The sequence below is a fragment of the Rhamphochromis sp. 'chilingali' genome (assembly GCF_963969265.1).
Source record: "Rhamphochromis sp. 'chilingali' genome assembly, chromosome: 14".
Taxonomy (NCBI): Eukaryota; Metazoa; Chordata; class Actinopteri; order Cichliformes; family Cichlidae; genus Rhamphochromis; species Rhamphochromis sp. 'chilingali'.
In genome coordinates this window covers 33336077-33360341 of record NC_137941.1, presented here as the reverse complement: position 1 = coordinate 33360341, position 24265 = coordinate 33336077, and the positions used below count along the sequence as shown (strand labels likewise).

At 41.9% G+C, this 24265-nt stretch overlaps 1 protein-coding gene across 1 annotated transcript; it reads left to right on the top strand.

Moving 5' to 3' along the window:
- The first annotated feature begins 544 nt into the window (after nucleotides 1-544).
- On the top strand, nucleotides 545-24260 carry fhip1b (FHF complex subunit HOOK interacting protein 1B). The gene is made up of 12 exons (XM_080904142.1): nucleotides 545-884; nucleotides 11699-12161; nucleotides 14359-14763; nucleotides 15627-15857; nucleotides 17749-17994; nucleotides 18167-18334; nucleotides 19207-19286; nucleotides 19747-19916; nucleotides 20234-21622; nucleotides 21992-22170; nucleotides 22683-22845; nucleotides 23357-24260. The coding sequence occupies exons 2-12, from the start codon at nucleotides 12033-12035 to the stop codon at nucleotides 23659-23661; spliced, it is 3465 nt and encodes a 1154-aa protein (XP_080760268.1). The 5' UTR covers nucleotides 545-884; nucleotides 11699-12032; the 3' UTR covers nucleotides 23662-24260.
- The last annotated feature ends 5 nt before the right edge of the window (nucleotides 24261-24265 follow it).

Genomic DNA, 24265 nt, shown 5'->3' with positions numbered 1-24265 from the left:
ACCTTAAATTTGACTTGATTATTGAGATTGTTTAATTTTTGTCATCTTCTTGTAATATTGTAAAGTCTTTAGCCTACAATATAGTTGGTGTAAAATAAATTTTGAAATACTCAACTTAAAATGTTGACATAATAATACAAAATTAACACTTATAAATGGCTTTTCTTTTTCCCCAGTGGTAAAAACTTCCATACATTTCTGGATTCGCTATGTGGATTTGCTTTCCATGTTTCCATGTTTAAGCTACGCTGTTTTATTTGACTGCTGCGGGTCTTTACGTTTAGATAAGCTCTCCTTATTTGCCTGTGCTTAGTTTATTTGCATGGCTTTTCTGAAGGTGCAGTAACTGGAGCTTTCAGGTCCACTGATAAAAAACAATTATCCGACTAAGAGGTGAGGACTGCAAACTAACTCCAAAGTCAGACATGGTGCCAAGCAATTTTTCACAAGTTTCAGCTTTGTGCATTGTGTTTAGCACGCAGTGTATATAATCTGGGCACTTTAAAGCCCTCATACAGCTGTGCGAAGCAGCGTCGCTGTGAGTCAGAGAAGACGTGTGGGCGGAGTTAAAGTAAGATGGCTGCGGGAAAGCGAAGAGTGTTTGAGAAACCATCAAATGGGATGTTTATCTGTTGCTAACAGGATGCACAGCAGCCTCAGTGAAGGAGTGGTTGATTTCTTAGCGTCCCTGACTCACTGTGGTCTGTCTTGCCGGTTGTCTTTTGGTCGCCTCCTATCTTGTAATCGCTTACTGCTCTGACATTGTGGAATTCATCAGCAGCTAGTCGCTAGCAGCATACCAGCGCTAACTTACTAGCAACCAGCTAGCAGGTAGCTGCCCAAGGAAAACACCACCTCGCAACAACTGTTGAGACTCACACAAGGTAGGGAGATTCTCGATGACCTCATAGTGAAGTTCAACAGCATGACAACTAGATAAATTAACTATATGCGTTGCTGGCATTTCTAAGGTAGCTGATTATATTTGCAGTGTCAATTAGCTTGGTCCTCCGTCTTGCATTTGAAATACATTGTTGTTTTCTGTCGAACCACAGCGTAAGGAGCCTCGCTTGGCTGAAGTGAGATGTAGTGCAGAAAAGCTCAAGTGCTGCTAAGTCATGACAAACCAACCGGTTTAGGGGAAAGGGCGTAGTATTTGCTGTGTGCACTGTATGTGCTCTAGCAGTCTGTCAGATTGAACGGGACACATGACCCCCAAATACTGCAGTGATTGATGATTTATGTTGTGATCTTACCTGTGAACTTTGAATTAGATCTGTGGACTGGGTTGGACTTTGGAATTATAACTACACAACTCTAATAATCTGTCACTTCTGTGCCCAGAATAACTAGTAGATCCCCCCATCTCGAATAAGCCACATATATGCATATCACATCAACAGATTAAATCATGGTTGAATAGAAAAGCCTTGTTCATTAATCGCTTAAATTTGTCTGTTTGAGAACGTACACTCTTGCTTATCTTTATTCACTGGGTTTAGATAATAATTTCACCATCTTAACAGAAAGTTAACCTGTAACTATTTTCAGACACATCTTTCAGCCTTACAAGAGTAAGAATAAAATTGCGGTTTTCAGATGAAGAGAAGAGCATCTGTAACGACTTCAGTTTTTAGCATTTTGGGTCATTTTCAAGAAAAATGTACCAGATTCTGCTCAATTCAGCTTCCTAGATGTGAACATTTACCGGTGCTATGGCTTCAGTGTTGGATGATTATTTAAATTTGATCTAGAGAGGAGTCAATATAAGTGTGCCACATTGGGGCAGGAAATATGTGATTAAAAAACCAGATGAATCGGTATTAGAAAATAAGCACACGTTCCTCCAGGTGTCTTATTAGTTCACGTCTGCACTGTTAGAATAGCTTTGGATTATGCAAAGGAAAATCACATTCATATATTATTTTCTTATACAGAAAAAATGATGGTGGTTGCAGACTGAAAGTATTCTTTTGTTTCTACAGCCTGATTCATGTATTGCTTTAATAATATTTGCCTGTCACAGTTAAAGATATAGGATATATGTTTTTCTGATCTGCATTGATGCAGAAAAAGCAGTAGGCAGTGGCAGAGGCACGAGTGTGCATCATAGCTGAGCCGCTGATGAGGAAGAGTCAAGCAGTGGTTTAATTGTAAGTTGTTAACTAGTTAGTACACTGCAGGGAAAGTTGATAAACAATCACTAATCATTTTCTTTTTTGTTCAATAAAACCCTGTTCCAGATGTCATGTCACTCAAGTTTATTACAACCTTATGCAAGTCAATCATCACAGCTACTACAACATAACCTCAGTGTTTGTTTTAAAGATTCAAGATGAGTGTTTCTGCCATTGCCACCTTGGTTGCAAAAAGACAAAAAAAACCAAAAAACCCAGATGATGAGGAAAGGCTGGTCTGACTGTGAAATTGTGTGGCTAACAACTTGTCAGTCACAAGTCATTAGCTAGTGAGTGTGCAGTTTTGTGGCATGTACAGGCCTCCCTCTTTGAAATACGGTATGACCAAGACTTTACCCTAAATGTGTACCTGACCCCATAAACTCATCAGCAAAGTGTTTACAGAGATTGAGACCGAAAGCCGTTTCGTGTAGTCTTTTACGGGACTGGAAGTCTTTTGTTCAACCACAGCTATCGCCATCTGGTGGCCTTCAGATAGAATTCATTTTTAAGGCCTCCCATATTGGCTTAATTTTGGCTACATGGAAGCTACATCCATCTTTTATATTGTTTATGACTCTTTGACATCCTTCCTCTTCTTCTTCAACATGCAAGGATAGAGAAAAACACTTGTAGGTGTATGCCACCCTTTTCAGTTCCAGATGAATTGCTGTCTTGGCACATACACCACCTACAGAACCACTGGTACTTAAGCCAACAAAAAGCACTGTTGTGTAGCCGCTGACACCCTTAAGTCCTCATGTCTTGTCTATGGTTGCTCACTACTTGAGTCACAGATGTTATCAGTAACTATCATCAGTCCTCGTGGATATGAGTGGACGTGGAGAATTTCTGGTTAAGGCAGGAGTGGCTCTAAGTTTTTCACATAAATACTTTTAGTTAGTATAAAATAGGTCTTGACCTTTAGACTTTGCATTATGAGACTGTAGCAGTCAAGACTGCTTTGGTGTTCTTCGTGACTAAGCTTTGGCAAATACTTCTCTTTATGAAGGCAGCCTCCCTCCAGTGGAATGTCTAGTTGAACTTTGAAACATTTTATGATTCAGTGTGACCTGAAATAAAACTAAAGCTGAATGGCCATATACTGTATTTTCTACTTCCTGCACATCGGGGTCAGAAAGTTTTAAAATGCTGGTGCACAGTAGCTGCATCAGCAGTTACCTTAAACTTCATTTAGGGTAAGATAATCATCTTATTTTTATCCTCATTATGAATTTATGCATTTGAAGCAGTTTTCAAGCAGTGTCATTAAGTTTGAATCAGATGTTAAGGAACAGTGAGTCATTAAAAAGTGTGGACTATAGTAACCCATCTTTTCCTTTGTTGTTTGTGTGTAAATACTCTCTATCAGGGGAGCGAAGGAAAAAAAAAAAAGAAGCATTTGAGCCTTATTGATTTAGGGAAGTTGAGCATGACGTTGGTAGACCTCTTGCGTGTGATCCAAGTCCAGTTCATGTGATGTTGTTCCACATCATGTGGCCACAATAACAAAGGTTTGAAATCTACTTTAACATTTATGTATCTCAGTTAAAGTGAACTTACTAACTTATCAAGCCTAAGGGATGTTATCCATAGGAAATACATACAACACTGTGCAAACGTCTTGAGCCAGGATTCATTTCTTTACATTTTGCTTCCAAGGAGTCAGAGTTTCTTAAGATCTTTTGAAGTCTTTCTTTGGACTTTGGCTGCTTTTTCACCTTTTTTCAGTCCAGACCATTCAAGGATTAAACAAAGCACTTAACTCAAAGGATAAACTAGTGTTACACATCAAAAACAATGGGGGGGGATAAAATTGTGTCTTTAGTAGAGATGGACAGATCCGATATTACGTATCTGCATCGGTCCGATACTGACTTAAATTACTGGATCGGATATTGGAGAGAAATAAAAAATGTAATTCGATCCGAAGTATCACACAATCATCTCACAAAACGCGCTACTTGGCGTAACCCAGCTCGGCGCATCGGAGCAGTATGTGTCACATGATAGAGCGGCTGTTGTCTGCGAGACCTGTCGGCGGTCTGTTGGAGCATTTGGAGCCTCGCTACATGCTTCCTAACCGCAGCATTTCATCTTGGCAAAAACTATCCCAGAGAAGTAAAGCAAGTGTGTAAGTTCATCCCTGAATGTTTGCAGAGTATTTCCACGTTAAGCTTAACAACTAATATATTGAGCCACAGCTGGACTGGCCATCGGAGTTCCATATTGAGGTGAAAAGGAAGCGATTTGTCCCGTACTCCAGCTAGAATTAAAAAATAGACACAAAGCTGGAGTTATTCTGTCGTTGCTGCGCAGTTGCATCTACTTCTCTCATTCACTCCCCCTTCCTCTCCTGTTATTATTAGTTCAAACATGAAACTGATCAATGATCAGCTGATCGGCTTTTCTGCCACAAGTCCCGCCTTTCTTGTTTGTTTATCGCCCACTTTGCGCTAGAAAGAGGAGACCAGCGGATAAACAACAGCAGCACGTTTAAGCGTGATAAGCTGTTGTTAAAATTTATTTAATATTAATTTCTAGTATCAACTGAGGTTTGCTGGAGCCATGGCTGTAAATGCTGTTGGTCATGATATGGTTTGGATATGTGGTGAGAGGGAAACATCAAGATGAAACCAGGAGATGTCCTTACTGAATCATCAGAGCTGAACAGGTGATGGAGAAACAGGTTTACCTTTTAGGTGACATGAATGAGTTGAAGGGAAGTTATGAACTGTTTCTGAGAGACAAATAACACCAGGATCCTTTTCTAAGTAGCTGACAGCTGGTAACTGTGCAGGGGCGGGTCTAGCAAAGTTTTGTCGGTGGCCAGGTAGGGCATTAACAGGGAGAGGGGGGCACAAAGAAATACTTTTCTTTGTTATGTAATTTAAAAACTTTGAATAAATAATTATCTGAATCTTGCAACAAAAGTGGTCATCCGATTAAATGTATAGAAATCCATTATTGTATATAGTAACTAATAACTCTAATATACACCCTAATAAGCTATAGTACTTTTTCCTTTGGGAAGGTACTATCTGTGCAGTCTGCAATTCTGTTGAAGAAAGATGTTGAATCTATTTAATTATTGTAGAAAAATAATTGATTTCTGTGCATTTGTTTTACACTTGCATTAAATTAAAGTTGATTACATCGATTAAGGGCGATGACACCACGGTGATTGGCCTCATACCTCATAGCTGAGCCGCTATGAGGTATGTGGGTCCACCACAAGGGAACCACCCCCCGCCCTAATATTTTTGCTGGGAGTTGGCAACCCTATTAGTTAGGTTGCTTAATATTTCTACTAAGTACTCTTTAAAATACCAGAATAGGGAGGATGGTGTAGGTTTAAATTTATTAGACCGATCAGTGTTGCTGAACTTTAAAATGTTTTGGGTGGAGTGTATTTTTTGCATACAGGTATAACAGAATAGCTTCGGTCGCTTGTTTTTTTTAAAAAAAACTTAGGTATGAACTTATACAAAATGCAGCAAGATATTTATTAAAAAAAACAGTTTTATTGATTACAAAATACGCTTTACCGGATTCATATCGGTATCGGCAGATATCCAAATTTCTGATATCGGTATCGGACATTAAAAAGTGGTATCGTGCCATCTCTAGTCTTTAGGCACTTGATTACTAGCAGCTTGTCACATAAACACATAATCTGTTCCCATTTCTTTATTTCTTTGAATCTATGAAAAGTGCCAATGATAACACAGTTCAACAGGTATAGCATGTTTTGAACCAACAAGGAGATTTCAGAAGAGCTATTGGTTGAAAACTTAGCGTATGTCGGCTTGGTAAATGTGTCAAATGCACTGGACATCTGGAGGAACAGCTTAACTATCTGCAGAAAATGAACAGTAATTCATTAAAAATGGTGGTGGAGGGGGTGGGGGCATCCAAAGACCTAAAACAGGACCTGAGCGATGCATCTGGCACTTCAGTTGATACGTCTACTGTTTCCTGAAGCCTCATCAGAAATGGTCTCAGTGGAAGGGTGGCTGTCAAGAAGTTATTCCTAAGGAAGGGAAAGGGGGAGAGAACACTAAGGTATATCAATTACACAAGAACTGGACTGAAAATGCATGGCAACAGCGATGAATCCAAATTTGGAGGTTTTGGTCAAATTGTTGTTAGGGGTGCTCAATGTAGTCTCAATATTATATAACAATTTTTCAAGGAAATTTGCAACAGCGATATTTTTGCTCACATATATAATAAAAACAAAACAAAAACCAGAAAATTTTTAATGGTGATTGCAGTTGCTAGGATGCTGACATTTGGGAGTCCTTATATTGATACTATCATAAGCATAAATATTAGCATGAATCCGTAGTAATGGTCTACAGACATCTGTAAAACACTGTGGAGGCTCTGGCATGGTTTGGGACTGTGTGTGATTGGCAATGACTTGTTTTTCAGCATGACAGTGATCCCGAACACAATGCTAATGCAGTAAAAGCATACCTGGATAGAAAAACGCACAATGGAAAACTATCAGTCATGGACTGACCCCTCCAGAGTCCCTCAACATCTCTCAAGCAATGTGGGATCATCTTGACAGAGATCTAATTAAAAGGCACTCAAAGAAAAGCTTGAATGCACTTCTAGAAGCCTGGAAGACTATTGCTGAAGATAACTTGAAGAAATCATGCAAGAGTTGCCCAGGAGGGTTCAGGCTATGTTGACGAATAAAGGTTGTAATGCCAAACACTATCTTTCAAGCTTCTTACAATTCTGTAAACTCTTTTTGCTTTATATATTGTATTATCCATGTATGTTTAGATCTTTCAAGAAATCATTTTCTAAGCCACATGGAAAGAAATGAGGGGTGGGTCAAGTCATTTGCACAGCGCTGTATATGCAAGAGTCAATAGGGTTGATATTTACACTTTAAGTCTAAGAGCCAAAAGTTCTGCACTGTAGGTTTGCACAACAGTAAAAGAACAAACATCCCCCTCCCCCCTCCTTTCCAGCAGCAAAATCCATCATTAACCATCTGTTCAGTTATTTCTCACTAATCCTTACAATAACTCACTAAGTGCACTACTTCCTGGCAGATATTTTTGGAGCTATTAAATTCTGATGGTGCTGAAGGAAAATATCAAATATCCCACTTACTGGCGGAGTGCATTTTATACCATTCAACCTCTTGTTCTTAACCAGTTGAGGAATACAGCACAACCGGATTACTTGCATGCACGCAAAAGCACAGAAAGGGTTTCTGTCTTTGGATGACTTAAGACAGCAGAATGACATTTAGATTAAGGATATTGATAAGGGATTTAACAAATTAAGCAGAATTGCTACCACAGAGAAAAGAAAATGGCGTGACGAATCATGCTTCTTCATCTGGCAATCTAGTGGATGAGTGAGTTTGGTGGTTGCCAGGAAAACGGTACCGTATTTTTCAGACCATAAGGTGCACCACATTATAAGGTGCACCGTCGATGAATGGGTCTGTTTTCATACATAAGGTGCACCGGATTATAAGGTGCATTAAGCGAAACAAAACAGATAAGTCAAACTTTACTCAACTCATTCGTCTTCCTTCCTCCACTTCCGTACTATTGATTCATTAGTGTTGAATTCTCTTTCAGCTGCTCTATTCCCATGTTGTTGCAGTATATGAATGACTAACCTTGTGAATTATCTCAGTTGTTCTCCTGACTGAGGTTTGGTCCGTTTACAGCATCCTGCCATGTGATTGCATTTGTCCCTAACCATCGGGAACCCTCACGTTAACTTTTATCAAGCGGAAAAAAGTTAGCGTTCATCCTCCAGCTTCACTGTGCTAATGTCATGCTAACATCAGAGCTCGCAAAATCGCTAGCCTGACGTCCCGGGGCTAACGATTTTTCCAGTCGGGCTACCAAAATCTATCTCTGCCCTGCCCGTCGGGCTATCGTAGGGAGGAAAAATATATGTCAATGCTTTTGCATTCTTTCAGAAATGTAGCTGGGGAATTATGTCATTGACATCGGTGAGCCACTGTCAATATGTGACATATTGAAATTGCATTTGAATTTGTGCTTGCTTTTTGCTTTCACTTTGCAATCGCGCGAACTGTGTATAGAGAGCGACAGCACTGATTGGTGAGTGACGATAATTTCCGCACATCATCTTATCAATCGTTAGCTTACTATGCAAACATGACAAGTGAAATCTCCCGCAGCTTAAACATGTGAGAGGTTGATCGCGCAGAGAATCGCTGAGCGTTATGTGAGTGCGTGTGTAAAAGCAGCAGGATTTATATTTGACTACGATGACCTGGATGACTGAGAATCTTCACAGACAGATATATATTTTAGTTCTGCTGAGCCAAATAAAACAGGTCAGGGTGAAGAAGTGACAGCCAAAGAAAAGCTTACCACAAAACGGAAAAGCTATGACAAATCAGACTATAAGGCAAAAAGAAAGTGCAGCTTTATGGTTTCATGGACAAAATAATTTCTGTGGCTGCAATATGACGAGCTAAATAACCAGGGCTGCACATAAGTGGTCCGCAGGTGCGCATTCGCTGTCAAAATAAAAAACGCACACAAGATAAGAAGTTGTAACGCGTGTTTGCGTACATAAGATTTCTGGAGGAGGACAGACATTTGTTTAGAACTCTTAAAGATGTCGAAGAAGCTCCTTTAAGCAATTACTGTGATGTTCCTCCACCTCCAAAGAAATGTCAGAAGGAGTCCGAACCACAAAAGAAGCGTGTATTCTCGGAAAAGTATTTGCAGGAGGTGAGCTGGCTTCAAACAAATGATGCACGCACAGAGATGTGGTGCAGAATGTGCCGTGAAAATCCCACTCTAGCGGACAAAAACAGTGCTTTTTATATGTACGCAAACGCACGTTGCAACTTCTTATCTGGTGCGCATCTTTTATTTTGACAGCGAATGCGCACATGCGGACCACTTATGTGCACCCGTGTAAATAACATAATGTTCTGCCGGGTGTGTTGTTGGTTTTCCCTCGATTTCTGAGTCGACAAGCGCCTTTGTTACTGGGACCAGTCATTTTAAGAAAGGCCCCCATTAGAACCCATGAGAAATGCAAGAAATGCATTATTGCTCAGTCTGCAATATCTTTCCCAGAACAAACACCAATTGCAAATAACATACTAAAAATAAACCTGAAAAAAAATCTGTTTAGAACAGCTACTATGTTGCAAAGAGTGAACTACCACTGGCACAATTTAGCAGTCTTTGCAAACTTCAAAAAGCAAATGGCCTCGATCTTGGTTCCACTTGCCTCTTACCCGTGACTTCAGTGGAAATTTCAAATTCAGGTACATTTGAATTTGTTTCAGAAATCTGTCAGAACATGCTATATCATGCTTAGCTTGCTAGTTTCCACCTAACTTCTAACTCCATTAAATTTAATAAATTCTGTTTTCATGGATGCCCGGATGTTAAACTTAATTTGAGCACATAAAATCGGTTCAAGGCTAGTAAGCACAACCAGAATTAATACATAAGGCGCATCGGATTATAAGGCGCACTGTGGATTTTTGAGAAAATTAAAGAATGTTAAATGCGCCTTATAGCCCGAATAATACGGTACTTGTCTGACTGCTTTGTGTCAAATGTATAGTTTGGCGGACGGGGGCATTATGGCGTGGGGATGTTTTTCACCCCCTTTACTTCCAGTAAAAGGAACTCCTGTTGTTTTGCATACCAAGACATTTTGGACAATTTCATGCTCCCAACTTTGGAACATTTGGGGATGGGTCCTTCCTGTTCCTACATGACTGCATCGCAGTGCACAAAGCAAGGTCGATAAAGAATTAAATGAGCGGTGTGGAAGTGTGAGTGTGGAAGAACTTGACTGATCTGCACAAAAACCTGAACTCAACCCAAAAGAACACCTTTGGGATGAATTAGAGCAGAGACTGTGAGCCAGGCCCTATTGTCCAACATCAGTGTCTGACCTCACAACTTTTATTCTGGAAGAATGGTCAAATAAGCACACTGTAGCATATGTATAGCAGACCCGACCACATATCAGCGGATTTTATTACAGTTGTCGTTTTCACACTCGCTTCTAATAGAGACGCTGGCTTCTGGTAAAAACGAGGCAGGTCCAGACCACATGCTGGCCTCTGGCCCCAGCTGAGCAGCTCTCTCCTTGGTGCCAGCCTCCGGCTCTGGGTGAGCACGCTGTCCCCCGCATGCTGTCCACGCTGTCCATCGGCTCAGGCCGAGAAGATGCATGAGCAGGTGGTGTAAGTGGAGGTTGCTCATCCGCCCTCCTCCGTGGAACAGGAACAGGTGCAGGCGCTCCCACCCAAGAAGTGGGTACGGGTTTAGAGGTAGGCACGAACTCTGCCACCATTTGGGTCAGCACCTCCCCTGGCTGGCCCGGTCGCGGTTCCGCCATGCCCCAATCCTGGGTTTTTCACCACTGTAACATATCAACAGCTTCAACAAGAGTTGAAGCTGTCATAGCTGTAAATGGTGGGCAGATGACATATTAACACCTGTCGATTAAGAATGGGTTTTCACTCAAGTTCATATGGGTGTGAAGACAGATGACAAAATACTTTTGGGAATATAGTATATGTATATAATCGCATTAGATGTTCTTGAGTGCAGTGTTCAGCCAGTGATATAAATACTGACGACAAATGGACACAGCAGCTACTGATACTGCACAGTCCTTTCATAACATGGACCTTTTTTAAAGCATTTTGATGTAATAGAAAATGAAGGAAAGCAAAAACATTTCTTTTCCCTTCCTTCATGAGCTCAGTCCATGCAGGTGTTATGAGGATTAGACTTGTGATAAAACATCAACGTTTTCAGTATAATACTGCAGAAATGTTACTGATAGAAATGGTGTGTAGTTAAAACTTGTTTTCTGAAACTGTTAATTCTTTTACCGTGGCTCTTTCTACTTTTATCTTTTCTTCCATTGCAATAATTTTCTAAACGTATCCACAAAATGTTACACGCTTCACATGCAACAGCTTGGCACCAACCATGAGCTACTCACCTGTTCAACCTCAGTGTAACTGGGCAAAATCATTAATGACATTTCAGATAATTGCTGTGCTTTTATTTATTCTTATTTAAGAGTAATATGTGTGGTCTGAACACTCAATGACATCGTGGCTGATGTGATCCCATTGAAAGGTGATTTGTAGTTTTTGCCATATGCATAATGTCATTTATAAATCTGTATTTTATCAACAATGTCCACCTGAAGTCATTCCTCTGGATGTATATTGGCTTTCTTGAAAGCTCTGTGGGGTCCTGGGGTAGCTTACTGCCATGGACCCTGCCTCCCGAGCCACAGCGAGTGAGGCATGGAATCTTGTATCCATGTTGCCTTACATGCATTCTTCCCACTCTAATCTAGTGGTTATTCTGTCATGTTTCAAGTCCACATTAAGAGAAATGCAATGAGATCTTTTAGTAATAGCAAGTTTGTGAATGAAGCTGTTATTATTCCAGGTTTATATGATGTTAATGTTGTTTTGTTTTTGGGGGGTTTTTTTGTTCACACAGAGAGACTGCCAGTCCTGACCGGCTATGGAGTGGTGTTGGCTTCAGACTGGATGACAGGGTCTACGAGGAGGACAGGGTCACAAAGTTTCTGTAGCAGCAGCAGCAGCAGGCTTTTCCTAGATGTACACTGAGCGGGATTGACAGCCTGCACAGCCGACCTCTTTCTCCTCTTCTCTGTTGTGATACACTTTCCCTTCCCTTTCTGCCCTTCTTTTTGCACTTCTCTTTTCCTCTCTCCCACTTCTTGTTTTCCCATATAATTTCCTTTGCCTTCTGTTAGACTCAACGTCATTGAGTTTTAGTGATCTTTGGTCTGCTTTAAGCTGGTTTCACTATGAGCTGGCTGAGCAGGTTAAACCCACGGGCTTCTGGGAGTCGGTCGAGCCGGAGTGCCGCCCCCTCCAGCCCCTGCACTGCAGACCCAGAGACCTGTCTCATGGTGTTTGAAAACCACTGGAGACAGGTGAGCTTAAGACACACACAGTTTTTTTTTTCTGTTTCTTTTCTTTCCAAAGCTCTTGTTTCTTGTCTTTCCTTTATACTGGTATGTTTTTACCCCTCCCTTGGACCCATCTCTTGATCAACAATCCATCTTAAAAAAGTAAAAGGCACATGTAACCCATGGAAGAATTACTAAAAGTTGGCAAACGCTGTCTTTAGCTCTCCGCTGCTTGAGCCGTGGCTGCATTGCAGGTCCCCAAATGACCCTGGGGCTGTTTTTGCCCGTCTGCCTCTGGAGAGATATCAAAGTGGAGGCAATGCACCAGTTGCTCTTGCAAGATGGGCTTTGCAGTCAAAAATACCTCTGCTTAACGCTTTACCAGATGACCCTGTGTTACTCACCAATTTGTGTTTATTATCAATTGTATTTAAATTCCAAATAAATATCTTTTAAAAGGACATTTTTTTAAAGTTAGTTAATAACCATTCAAGGTTCAAGGTTCTTTATTTGTCACATGCATAGTTATACAAGTATAACACACGGTGAAATGTAGCCTGACACGCTCCTCGACATGTGTTTATTATCAATTGTATTTAAATTCCAAATAAATATCCTTTAAAAGGACATTTTTTTAAAGTTAGTTAATAACCATGTTAAGTACTTGAGACGAAACTATATTGGGGATTGAGATGATGATTTTTGCTATATTTGAGCAGCCTTACTTAGTGCAGCTGTGTGTGCTCGTCACAGGAAATGGTGTGATGGACTTTTTGTGGCTTCAAAATAATAAATAATAAAAATTGCTCGATGTTCCTGCCCTGCCCACAGTGGTCTACATTGGTACAGATTTTTTTTTTTAATTAAAAATGTTATCTTGATGTTACAGCATCAATGTTTGAACTAACACACAAAAGTTAATTTTGCACAAAGACTGTCCCGTTTTCACAATTTGAGGCAAATTATTTTTCCTACCCAGAGTGAAAACTCAAGAAAAGCTGAACTCAAAATGAAACAATAATTTTGTCAGTCACAAAACAGAATCAAAGTTAAAAACTGCTTTTTTAAATTTTCTTCAGCGCCTAAGTAACATTCTCTCTCTCACAGGTGAGTTAATTATAATAAATCCAATTTATTGTGACAGTTCAAATTTTCTACTTTTAATCTTTTTTCTATTTGTGTGATTTGAAGGCTTTGTCTTTGTTCTAGTGAATGATTATGTGTTCACACAATGTGTGAAAGTTCACTGTGTCAGTGTCAGTGAGAGAAGTAAACTAGCTGGCTGATGTCCAGTTACCTACTGAACGTTTATAGGTTACAGAGGTCTGTCACTGCCTGACGGTTGGAACTAATCTGAGGCAACAAAAGATGTCTGAGAAATGATCTATTTTCTGTTTTTCCCAGGGATTCCAGGGCGTGCACACTTTGCAAACCCGCTCCTTCTTTGGCGAGACTTACTAAAGCTATATACAGGTCCGATCCTGTCAGTGAGTTTTTCTTTGAAAGGATCGGTTGTCATAATGGAGAAATGCATTTATAATCCACTGTAGAAGAAGCAGACACCAGCCATAAGTGAATATGTTGCAAATGCATTGCAACAGAGCCACAGAAGTGCACCTAAATGTAGTTCGTGACTTGTTATCCAGTATCTAACATGCAGCTCTTATCTGTTCAACATGGGCCCAGATCTGCAAATTCATTCTTGCTGTAGTCATGCTGACCAATTAAACTTCTGCTTATCATTTTGCTCTCACACACTTTTGACCACATACTCTCACCGTGAAGCGCTATACAAATACAGGCCGTTTTATATCTTGCAAAATAATTGAGTTGTGTTGCACTGTTGTATTTTAACCTGTTTTGAGTATTATCTGCCTGTATGCCTCTTTGTCAGTAATAGCCATGGCTGGAGATATTAAGTTTAAGGGTGTCCTGTCTGTTTGTGCTAATGGACTCGATATCTTGGGAGAGCCTTAAGGGAATTTCTTCCTCTTGGACTAAAGGATGAACCAGTTACATGGAAGCAGAATTGATTGACTTGAGGAAACATTGTAATGTGGAATAACATTCAGTTCTATGTATTGTGTTACATAAACAAATACCCACATGTGCCATTACAGTTCTAGTGTTTGTCCTGGTCCCGTTAGCATGGACCTCAAACACTTCATCACTTAAGCCCACTGGATAAAGCAACAACACACTCCTTACTTCCTTTTCTCAGATATCTTGGGTGTTGGAGCAGCATGAGACTTCATCCTCCAGCGATGACCTTACGGCAGTGAGAAACAACACCGACCAGATGTTATGTTTGCTGGCAGAGGAGCGTCCTGCTGAGAGCTCAGAGAGCGGCACCAGCGTGCCACCTATGGGGCCCATACTGGAGCTTGTGGTCACAGAGAATATCCTGGAGAGGCTGGTTCAGTGGCACCTTCGCCGTGGCTTGGACCCAGACAGCCAGGGTGCACTGCTCAAACTGTTTGAGATGCTTATCGGTCAGTCCCAGCAGCCCCTGCTCCAGCACACAGCCATTCTCCACCCCCTTCTTAGGCTCCTGGGAGCTTGTGCTGACCCAGAACTCGGCTGTCCTTCAGCTCTGGAGAACAGCCTGGTATTGTTGCTTAACCAGGTACATACAAACCTACAGTCTTTTCCAGTGTGTGTATGCAGTCACTATAAACAAAATATATTTCACCGGTAGTAGACATCCCACAAATGACAAACAAGTTTTGTTTTATTTTTTGTGTTAAAATTGAACGGATGTGAGATGACTGAGAATTGAAGGCTGGAAAAATTGGCTGTTGTATTAAAAACCTTAGCTGAGCTGTGGCTCTTCATGAAACCTGACAATTTGAATTATAGTAATTTTTCATTTGCTGTTGGCTTCCTGGAGGGGACTCAGTCAGCATCGTCTGTGACCTCTGCCTGTCCTCAGGTGTTGGCGACAGGCCTCAGCGCTCTTTATTCCTCTCTGCCGAGGAAGATAGAAGTTATAGTAGTTTTTCATTTGCTGTTGCTTCTGCTGCATTTACTGTTTGCATGCTGTTTGCTAGGTTTTTTTTATCTTAAAATGTAATTTGATATCTTTTTCATGAGAATGCCCGGCAGCAATTGATTGAGAAACCAACAAATGAGAGCATCACATGCTGTGGCGTTTTTCTCCCCCAAACAATAAAGTTAGTTGAATATAGTCCAGCTCAGGTTACTGATTGGTCAGGAGACGTACCATTTAATTGCAGGGGTTCCACTTCAAAAGCCAGGTGAATTTGGTGCATAAATAAATAGTAATATAATTGATGGTGTTCCCTGAAATGTTTTTAACTCCCCAGAAAGGGGCACTGACCTGCTCTTTTCATATAAAAGGAAACCTTTGTAGTGATTAGTGATTCCTTTCTGTGCTAAAGTTGGAATAATAACTAACCTCCAAAGTAGATTTTTCAACAGCGTTTCATGACTCTTGTTCTTTAATGGGATTCTTTTTCCCTCCATCAGATCTGCGTGTCAATGGCCCGACAGCCGGTGGTTCTAGAGATGTTGTTCCGGGCTGCACCAGCCCAGCAGGGCTCAACCAACCTGCTGATCTTTTCCCTGCTTGTGCCATTCATCCACCGAGATGGAGCCATTGGACAGCAGGCGCGAGATGCACTACTGCTGGTTATGGCGGCGTCAGCCAGTCACGAGGCTGTTGCACGATACATCGCTGAGAACTCCTACTTTTGTCCGGTGAGTGAGGAGCTTTTGAGTCACTCTTCATTCTCTCTTTTTTCAGACAGTTTTCCCATAATGATGCTCATTTGGCTTGTGATTGATAGAAGTATGGTCAAAGCCAGACTCAAATTAAAACCTCTGAGTCTAAAAACCGTATAGTATATGGTGAATATGACCTATTCTTTATTGATGTGATGGTTAAGGACAGATTATAAGAGTTGGATCTTGACTTAGTTTCCCTCACTGCTTCTAAGAAAGAGAGGTGTGTGTGTGTGTGTGCGCGCGCGCAGGCTGTCTAATTCTGATGCATTAGTGATGGTGTGCGATAATGGAAGGAGAAGGAGATGACTATGCACTCTGACAGACCGTTCATCCTTATCTACATCCTATCAACTGTGTCTCAACTCGAGGCTTCCTATTTAAAAAACCCAGAAACTCACCCAACATCACATGTTTGCAGTTTTTAGGAGAAACTTTATTGTTTAGTGATAAAGAAGACAGCTTAAGAAAACTTGTGTGAAATGCAGTTTCCTTACTGATGCAGTTCTCCCCCAGTGAGTTTAGAAGCACTCTTTAGTAATAACTGTTTGTTCTTTAAGCAGGAGACCTAAAAGAAAGATGAAAACAAAGGAAGGATATTTTATCATTTTTGAACTGTGATTTCTTTTTTCTGTTTGGAAACACAATCATAACTTGAAGGTGGAAAGTTTATTCCGCTTTGAAGTAAAACCTGTCTGCCTTGTTTTTGTCATTTCTTTTAGCTGCCACTAGATGTAATTAAAGAGCCATGTTATACTTAATGCAGTCTGAGGTGCATATTTAAAGCTATTAGTTTAATTTGCTTAACAGTTCTGCAATGGGAACATGTGTCTGCATACATTTGAATGTATGAACAAGAATTGGTCAGGATTTTAACTGAATCTGGTCCCAGAGCAATGTTTAAGCTTTCATACTGCATTATAAGAGCGAGTGTTGCGTGATGTCTGCATACAGCACTGTGGTCAGTAGTCTACCCCCGCCCCCCTCCCTCTCAGGTCTCTATACTCTGGTGCTAACTCAGCTATTTTCTGCTCATCTTCCTTCCAGCAGCTTCAGTCTGACCTAGTTACAGCTGAAAGATCCAGTGGAGGTGGCGTTAATGACCAATTGCTCCTCTCTGTCCGAGTCTGGCTATTTCCTGTCTGTGCATACTCACACGTATCATAATCAGCTTTGCTTTGACAGTTTTGGATCTAGTTCAACATTCTTAGACAACAGGAACAATTGTAGTCTTTCTCACGTTGTAAGCAGAGTACAGAGAACATCCCGTCTTTGCTCCCTGTCCCTCGGTGTCCGTGCACAGCTCTTTTTGAGGAAGTTTGCATCTGTTTTGTCAGCCTAACGGGTTCAGGTTTCTCCATCCTATATGTGCACGGCAGCAGCAATAAATATTGGATTTTCATAAAAGTCATCAGCTGTTATTAAAAGGCTAAGATACATGACGGGCTTTGAGCTAGACTGTGAATCCACTGTGTCTGCATGTGCTGGGAAGGCACTCGTTTAAACCTTTTTTTGGTAACAACAGTAGGACTCAGAGTACGGACCATCATGCTGCAATTATTTGAATTATGATGAAAATATTTAAAAACTGTTCATTTAAGCAGTTGAGATTTGCAGCAGACAGTAATAATAGCCGTTAGTCAGCACAGTCTTAATGGAAGGGGTTGGATGGGCTGTGACTTGGTGATATTTGTATGAAAATGCTGCTTATTTTCTCCATCATTAATTTGGTGTAGTTTGTAGCTCTTGTTTGTTACTTCCAAAAGTCAGAACTTTAAAAATAGACTCCTATTTGAGAGGTGCCACCTGCTGACTTCCTAGAGGTGACTCAGTCAGCAACGTCTGTGACCTCTCTGCCTCTCCTCAGGTGTTGGCGACAGGCCTCAGCGCTCTTTATTCCTCTCTGCCGAGGAAGATAGAAGTTCGAGGAGATGACTGGCATGCCCTTCGGCGGGAGGACTGGATGGGCGTGTCGTCGCTCGTGCTCTTCATGAACTCGCTCGAGTTCTGCAACGCCGTGGTGCAGGTCGCCCATCCCCTGGTCCGCTCACAGCTTTTGGATTACCTTCACAACGGCTTCCTTGTACCTGTCATCGGCCCCGCCCTGCATAAGGTAGCAAAGGGGACTGTTTTTGTTAGAAAGGCTGCAGTTTCTTTAACAGCCGAGTTGGGGAGAGGGGGTGAACAAATTCCCTTAATGTTGCTTTTAACTGTGCACACATAACTATTATCATATTGCATATTTTTGGCAGTTTTGAGACACCTTTAATTGTGTGTGTTTGCAGTCATCGGTGGATGAGATGATCGCCAGCACAGCCTACCTTGATCTTTTTCTGCGCAGTATAACGGAAACTTCCCTCCTCAAAACTTTCCTGCGCTTCATCCTGCTGCATCGCCATGACAATGACACCATCCTGGACACGCTGCTCACGCGCATTAGCAGCAATTCAAGGGTCCGTATATATGTGTGTGTGTGTGTGTGTGTGTGTGTGTGTGTGTGTGTGTGCGTGCGTGCATATTTGTAAAGGAGCCCTGAGGCCCTCATTTGAACTCGACTGAGTGGGTGGTGAGTGGGTTTAAAGCAGAAACTGAGTAGGATACAGAATAAACATGGAAACTGAATCTCTTCATGTCTGCTGCAACAATTGAGGATTGTGTTACCAGTTATTTATAAGTGGTTAAATAAGCCTCAGCAAAATGTTTCAACATTATCTTAAATTCCCTCCAAATGCATAAATATCAGTCTTTTTGGAACAGCAGTGGTGTTAGGAAAAAAAATCTATTAATTCACCTGAAGTATGACGGAAAAAAGAGAAACGATGGTTACCCCCAAATAGGAGTTAAAAAGGAATAGCGTTAAAACATCAGCACTGCTGACTAAAATTACTGGTGTTCACTGCTAAGAAAATAGTAAATTTTGCTGTTATAGAATTTTATTGGAGTCTAACCAATATTAGCTTCCAACATATGGTATCAAAATGTACATTTCAACCACGTTATGAGTGTTGATGTTGCGTAGTGTGTTTACCAAAGGGACACAAATACCAACTTTTCCAAGTGGAGCAAAAAAGCGTAGAAAGGTAATCCAAAAAAACAGAAAACAAACAATATCAACCGATATATCACATTTTTAAATTGCCAAAAATTGGCATTGAGCTTAAAAATCCTATATCGTTTGGGTTCTGAAATTTATTCTGAGGCTTTTTTTGGAGGGGGGGAATTCAAAAAAATATTTTTTATGAATCATCACAGTGTCCTACGTATGTGTATGTCCTCCTCAGAAAATGGTTGTTTTCTAACCAGTTTCTTTCTGCTTGTTTTGCAGCTCTGCATGGTATCGTTAAGCCTCTTCAGGACTCTCCTGTCCTTGAATTGTGAAGACGTCATGCTACAGCTTGTACTCAGGTTTGTGTGCGCTTCAGAGCATTTTGCCAAATGTTATACTTCCAAAGGGCTTCTTCACACATCTAGTCATTTAGATTAAGTAAAGGTTATGACGCAAAGTCACCATCTGTCAGCAGTTACCACGAGACGATACAGACAAGGTTATTTCTGCCCATTTTTACAAAAATTTTATGAACTACCAATGGCTGTTTCTCCCATTTCCCATACTACTGTCAGAAGCTGCCAGTGACCCCCCCCCACCCGTTAACACATTACCTGCAGGCTGTGATTAGGGCATACTGTCTGTGTTTTAAGGTGATTTGTCACAGCAAGATAAATATGGCAAATATTAAGAATGGAAATGTAGAATTAAAAATGACAACACAGTTTAAGCTTCCTGAATAGTAACCTATATCCTGTGCATGTGGATTAACTTATCTAAAATTACTGAAGTTGCTTCTGTGTGTTCTCTCGCTCTCAGGTATCTCCTGCCATGTACTCACGTAATGCTGAGTCAGCGTCGTGCTATCAGGGAGACTGACTTATACGGAAAGTCAGCGGACAAGTTCCTGTCATTAATCCCAGAGTGCTGCCGGTTCAACGCAGCTGCCTCCTCTGAGAGAGATGAGGAAAATCCATTTTGGGGCAAAGGTGAGCTACACACTTGTGGAAAGTGAGCAGTTGACACTAATAGTTGTGGTTGTAAATGATATGATCTGCACTTGAAATACAATCTTTTACTGAGTGGAATACACTGTACACAATAGTTGTGCAGCTACTCTAGTCACTTACTTTACTTAAGACCTTTAGTTGTAGAGCCAGAGTGAATTTGCATGGAAAACTCTTGGTGTTAGGAATGTTATTGTATGTAAGTTGATTGTTTGCATACAGTGTCTGTATTAATTGGGATAGCAGATCCTGGCTCTACTCATGGTTTTCCTGTTTGCCCGTATATTGTCATCCTGCAGTACTGAATAGTCCCAGCACAGAATCTCCCGCCCCACCCAGACCCAGCACTCCATCCCGCCTGTCCTTCTTCATGAGACAGCAGAGCAGTGGAGGTGGATCAGGAGGTGGAGGTGCTCCTACCTCCTCTAGCATGGATCCACTGCAGTCCAGTTCTTCAAGCTCCCACCAGATGTCTCCTGACAGCCCGATGCACCATCAGCAGACCCACACAGATTGTCTGGACTGGGATTCAGGTTATCTGGAGTATCTTAAGGACGCTCGGAGGAGCATTGAGTTTTGCTCTTGGGCTTGTCGTGACTGGTCGGCACCATATGATGGCGAAAACCCATCCCCAAACACAGCCCCGCCACCCCCACTTCCCCCTACCTCCAATGTCCCAATGACTATGTTCCCTGAGCACTTCTCTTTCCAGCAGGGAGGAAGTCATAACTCTTCTCCCGGTCAGCAAAGGGCGGCCATTGTGGCAGCAGCGCGGTCTGAATGGAGTACCTCTGAGCGGGACAGCGGAGAGTGGGATGTTACGATTGGCAAAAACAGCTGCATCAGCCTAACGCCTCGCTCCAAGAAACGCAGCCTTCAGAGAGAGGAGCTGCCTCCCAAGCCTGTACCTCCTCTTGTACCTTCTTCGTCTTCAGCAACCGCTTTATCCACTTCTCATCCCATCTCCTCCCCAGCTCCTCACATCCCCTCATCTGCCATCACTGTTAGCTACCAGGCTATGTATAATGGAACAATGGTGCAGGGAGACGGGTGCTCAGACAGTCGTGATAGAGGACTGGAGGTGAAGAAAGTGAAGAGGGACTTGGATGATCAGCAGTATTTGGATGAAAACGCCAACCAAAATGGTTCCCTTGTTAACTGCCCCTCGCAAAGCTGCACTGCTCTCCCAAAGTCTATTTTTAGCAACAGTGACATCAGTGATGCACAATCTCTTTGTCCTAGCAAGATTTTTACTCAGACCCCCATTAACCAGTCAGCATCTGATACCAAACTGCTGTCAAGTGAAACCTTAAACCCACATGATGCATCCTCAGATCTTCCAGAAGCCAGTCAGCAGTCTGTAGAGAGTCTTATTGAGGAGCTGCTGGAGCAGGCGCCGGGAGACCCACAGCTGCCTGGCGATGCCAACGGTCAGGGCATTAGCATTGAGGCGTTCACACAGGAGCTGAGAGAACTGGAGGACCGGGTGAAAGAGCGCTGCAAAGCAGCCTGTCAGCTGGAGGAAATCGCCAGAGAGAGTCTGTCCACTGAGCGCCAGGAAGAAGAACAGCAGCTGTCATCAGCACTGGAGGGGAAGCTGACAGGTGACGTGAAGGCAGACGGGTCTGCGGTGGGCATCTGTAGTCCTGCCAGACCACTGAACCAACCTGTGTCCCAGCCATACACAGGTGAGACTCACGGATTTCTTTCACTGTTGCATCAGTTTGTGGATACGTCTATTGCTGTCATCATATTTTCATGCTCACACTGCTGTATCAAATAAGTGGTTGGATGTGTAACAGGAATTGTATCACTGAGCTCTTGCTTTTGATAATTGCTAACAGCACAGCTGTTGAAGTTATGTGGTTGATGGTGTAATTACCACCTCAAACTTAGGAACTCTTCTTGACTATATTTTAAGGATGGTGAAAGGATTTGCAACCATATAATCACAAGCAGTTAAAACCCACTTCTGAGAAGCAGTTACTCTTTCCTGCTGACAAGAGTTGAGCATTCTATCTTTCTATTCAATGATCCACCGCTCTTCCTCCGTGCAGGTCCATTCATGACAGTTCTGTTTGCCAAGCTGGAGAACATGCTCCAAAACTCGTTATACGTCAACATCCTGCTCACTGGCATTGTGGCCCAGCTGGCCTGCTATCCTCAGCCCCTCCTACGCTCCTTCCTGCTCAACACCAACATGGTCTTCCAGCCCAGTGTCAAGTCCCTAATCCAGGTACGCTGCACTATGCAGAAGTTGTTTATAATGGTTTTTGGTGCCCTCTTTCCCCTTGTTCTGAAAATAGTAGAGAAAGCGAATAGTTTCTTTTTGTCTTTGAAAGGATTACAGTTTTTGGGTGTCTGCCTTTAGGCATAGTTGTCCACTTCCAGCCCACCTTACTTCTGTGCACGCTCTGGTTCCAAAAGCATCAGGCCCACAGTGATATTTGCATCCAGTTTCTTTCCACATTCATTTTCTTTATTTTCAGATACTTGAATTCACTGCTGCAGTGGACATAAAAAAATACAATAAATGAATAAATATAACTGCAGTTTCAGTCGAGTGATCCATCCACACCCAGCGAGCGTGGGTGTGGATGGATGAACTTAACAATTTAACTGTTAAGTTAAATTGTTAAGTTCATGTGAATTTTAGTCTTGAGGGATGACAAGCCTGCGAGAGGGGTTAACAACACCAAGCAAAGGTGATCAAAAAGTTTAAAAGTTTGTTTCCACAACTCTCCTCAGGTTTTAGGTTCTGTGAAGAACCGCATCGAGGCATTTGCCGCATCTCACGAGGACTTTCCTGCCATGCTGAGGAAAGCCCAGCAGTACTTGGTGGCCCGAAGCAAAGTGGACTGGAGCGACTCGCCGGCAGCGGTTCCTACTTTGCGCCGCTCTGATTCCCTTGGTGAGTATAGAAATAGGAAGAGCTACATTTACACATACAGGCGTGGCTTTGATGACTTTGGTCATAAATTTAGTGAGAAGTGTTAATCAAAGATAATTTACCAAAATCCAATTAACAAAGACGTTTAAAAATATTTTAAACACACTACGAAATTCCAATAAAAGTACATTTGAATTGGAAAACTTTAGGATAAATTTAAAAAAAAAAGACAAAACTGTTAGAAAGCAGAAGCAATTTATTGGTGCCGTAACATCTTACCATTAGTACTTTGTAAAAAAACAAACATACCTAACCGATTTGCTTCAGGTTTAGAGGTTTTTGAGGGTTTTTTGTTTTTTGCTGTGCAGTGATTTGCTACCAAACTCCACATTAAAGGAGATAATCAGAACTATAGGCCCACTTGGTGACTTCTTTTCTATCTTTGAAAACGCCGGGGAATCGCAGAGATGTCAGAGCAGTCTCGCGTCACAGTTTTATTTCCCTGTTGTGAAACCGTGCCCTTCTCTTCCAGTGAAGAGTCGAAAGCCATCTCTCGGAGACCTGATTCTTCGTCACACAAACAGTCCAACACGGGCTCGGCACGCCGCTCAGCTCGCCCTCGCACACGTACGGGATGGCGGCCAATCACTGCACAGCGCTCTGTTCCGGGGCAGCGGAGGTGCGTCTGGCCTTGAGAAGCAAGCTGAAGCGCTGCGAGTAAAGAACGCCGTCTACTGCGCCGTTATCTTCTGCGAGTTCCTCAAGGAGCTGGCTGCCCTCACGCAGGAGCACGCCGTCTCTTTGCCCTTCCCGCACAGCCAGGAAGCAGAGGAGTAGAAGGTAAACTCAGACTCCTCAAACTTAGCTTCACATCTGTTGATTTAGGCTGTACACAAAGAAGAGATTGATATAGGATTCTCCCATCAGGACACATGTGAGACTTTTCTGTCACTGAAATGGATCGTCTGCAACGAAGCAGACAAAAGAGGAAAACTGGGATTTTTTTATTACTAAAATTATTATAGGATACCTATAGGACTGGAATCATTTTCCTCATCTGTACACTTATGATATTGTGCATATCGTGTATTATATTCACATCCTGTACACAGAAAATCTCGGTAAATACTTGAGATTCGGGAGCTTGTATATACACATGCCATTTCATGGTATAATATGACACAGTAAAGCCACAGATTAAAGAAGTAGGTGCACATATTGGTGCTAGTCAATACTTGTTATCTTTTGTTTTGAAAGGGTGCTTTCAGGCTGGCACAAAGAAGGTTTCCTCTTCAACAACAACAGAAAAAAACACCAAAAATTGTTTGGCAGGAAAAGATTGAAAGCGTGTGCGAGTCAGCCACTTACAAAGTAATCCCATCAGTTTGGTCATCTCCGTGCAGCTGGCTCATGTTTGCTTTCATCAGAGCTTTTGTCAAGG

Coding starts and splice junctions, on each gene's coding strand:
- fhip1b (XM_080904142.1), top strand. CDS start 12,033: ATGAGCTGGCTGAGCAGGTTAAACCCACGGGCTTCTGGGAGTCGGTCG. Junction 18,335..19,206: donor GCATTAGCAGCAATTCAAGG/GTCCGTATATAT, acceptor CTTGTTTTGCAG/CTCTGCATGGTATCGTTAAG. Junction 19,917..20,233: donor AAATCCATTTTGGGGCAAAG/GTGAGCTACACA, acceptor GTCATCCTGCAG/TACTGAATAGTCCCAGCACA.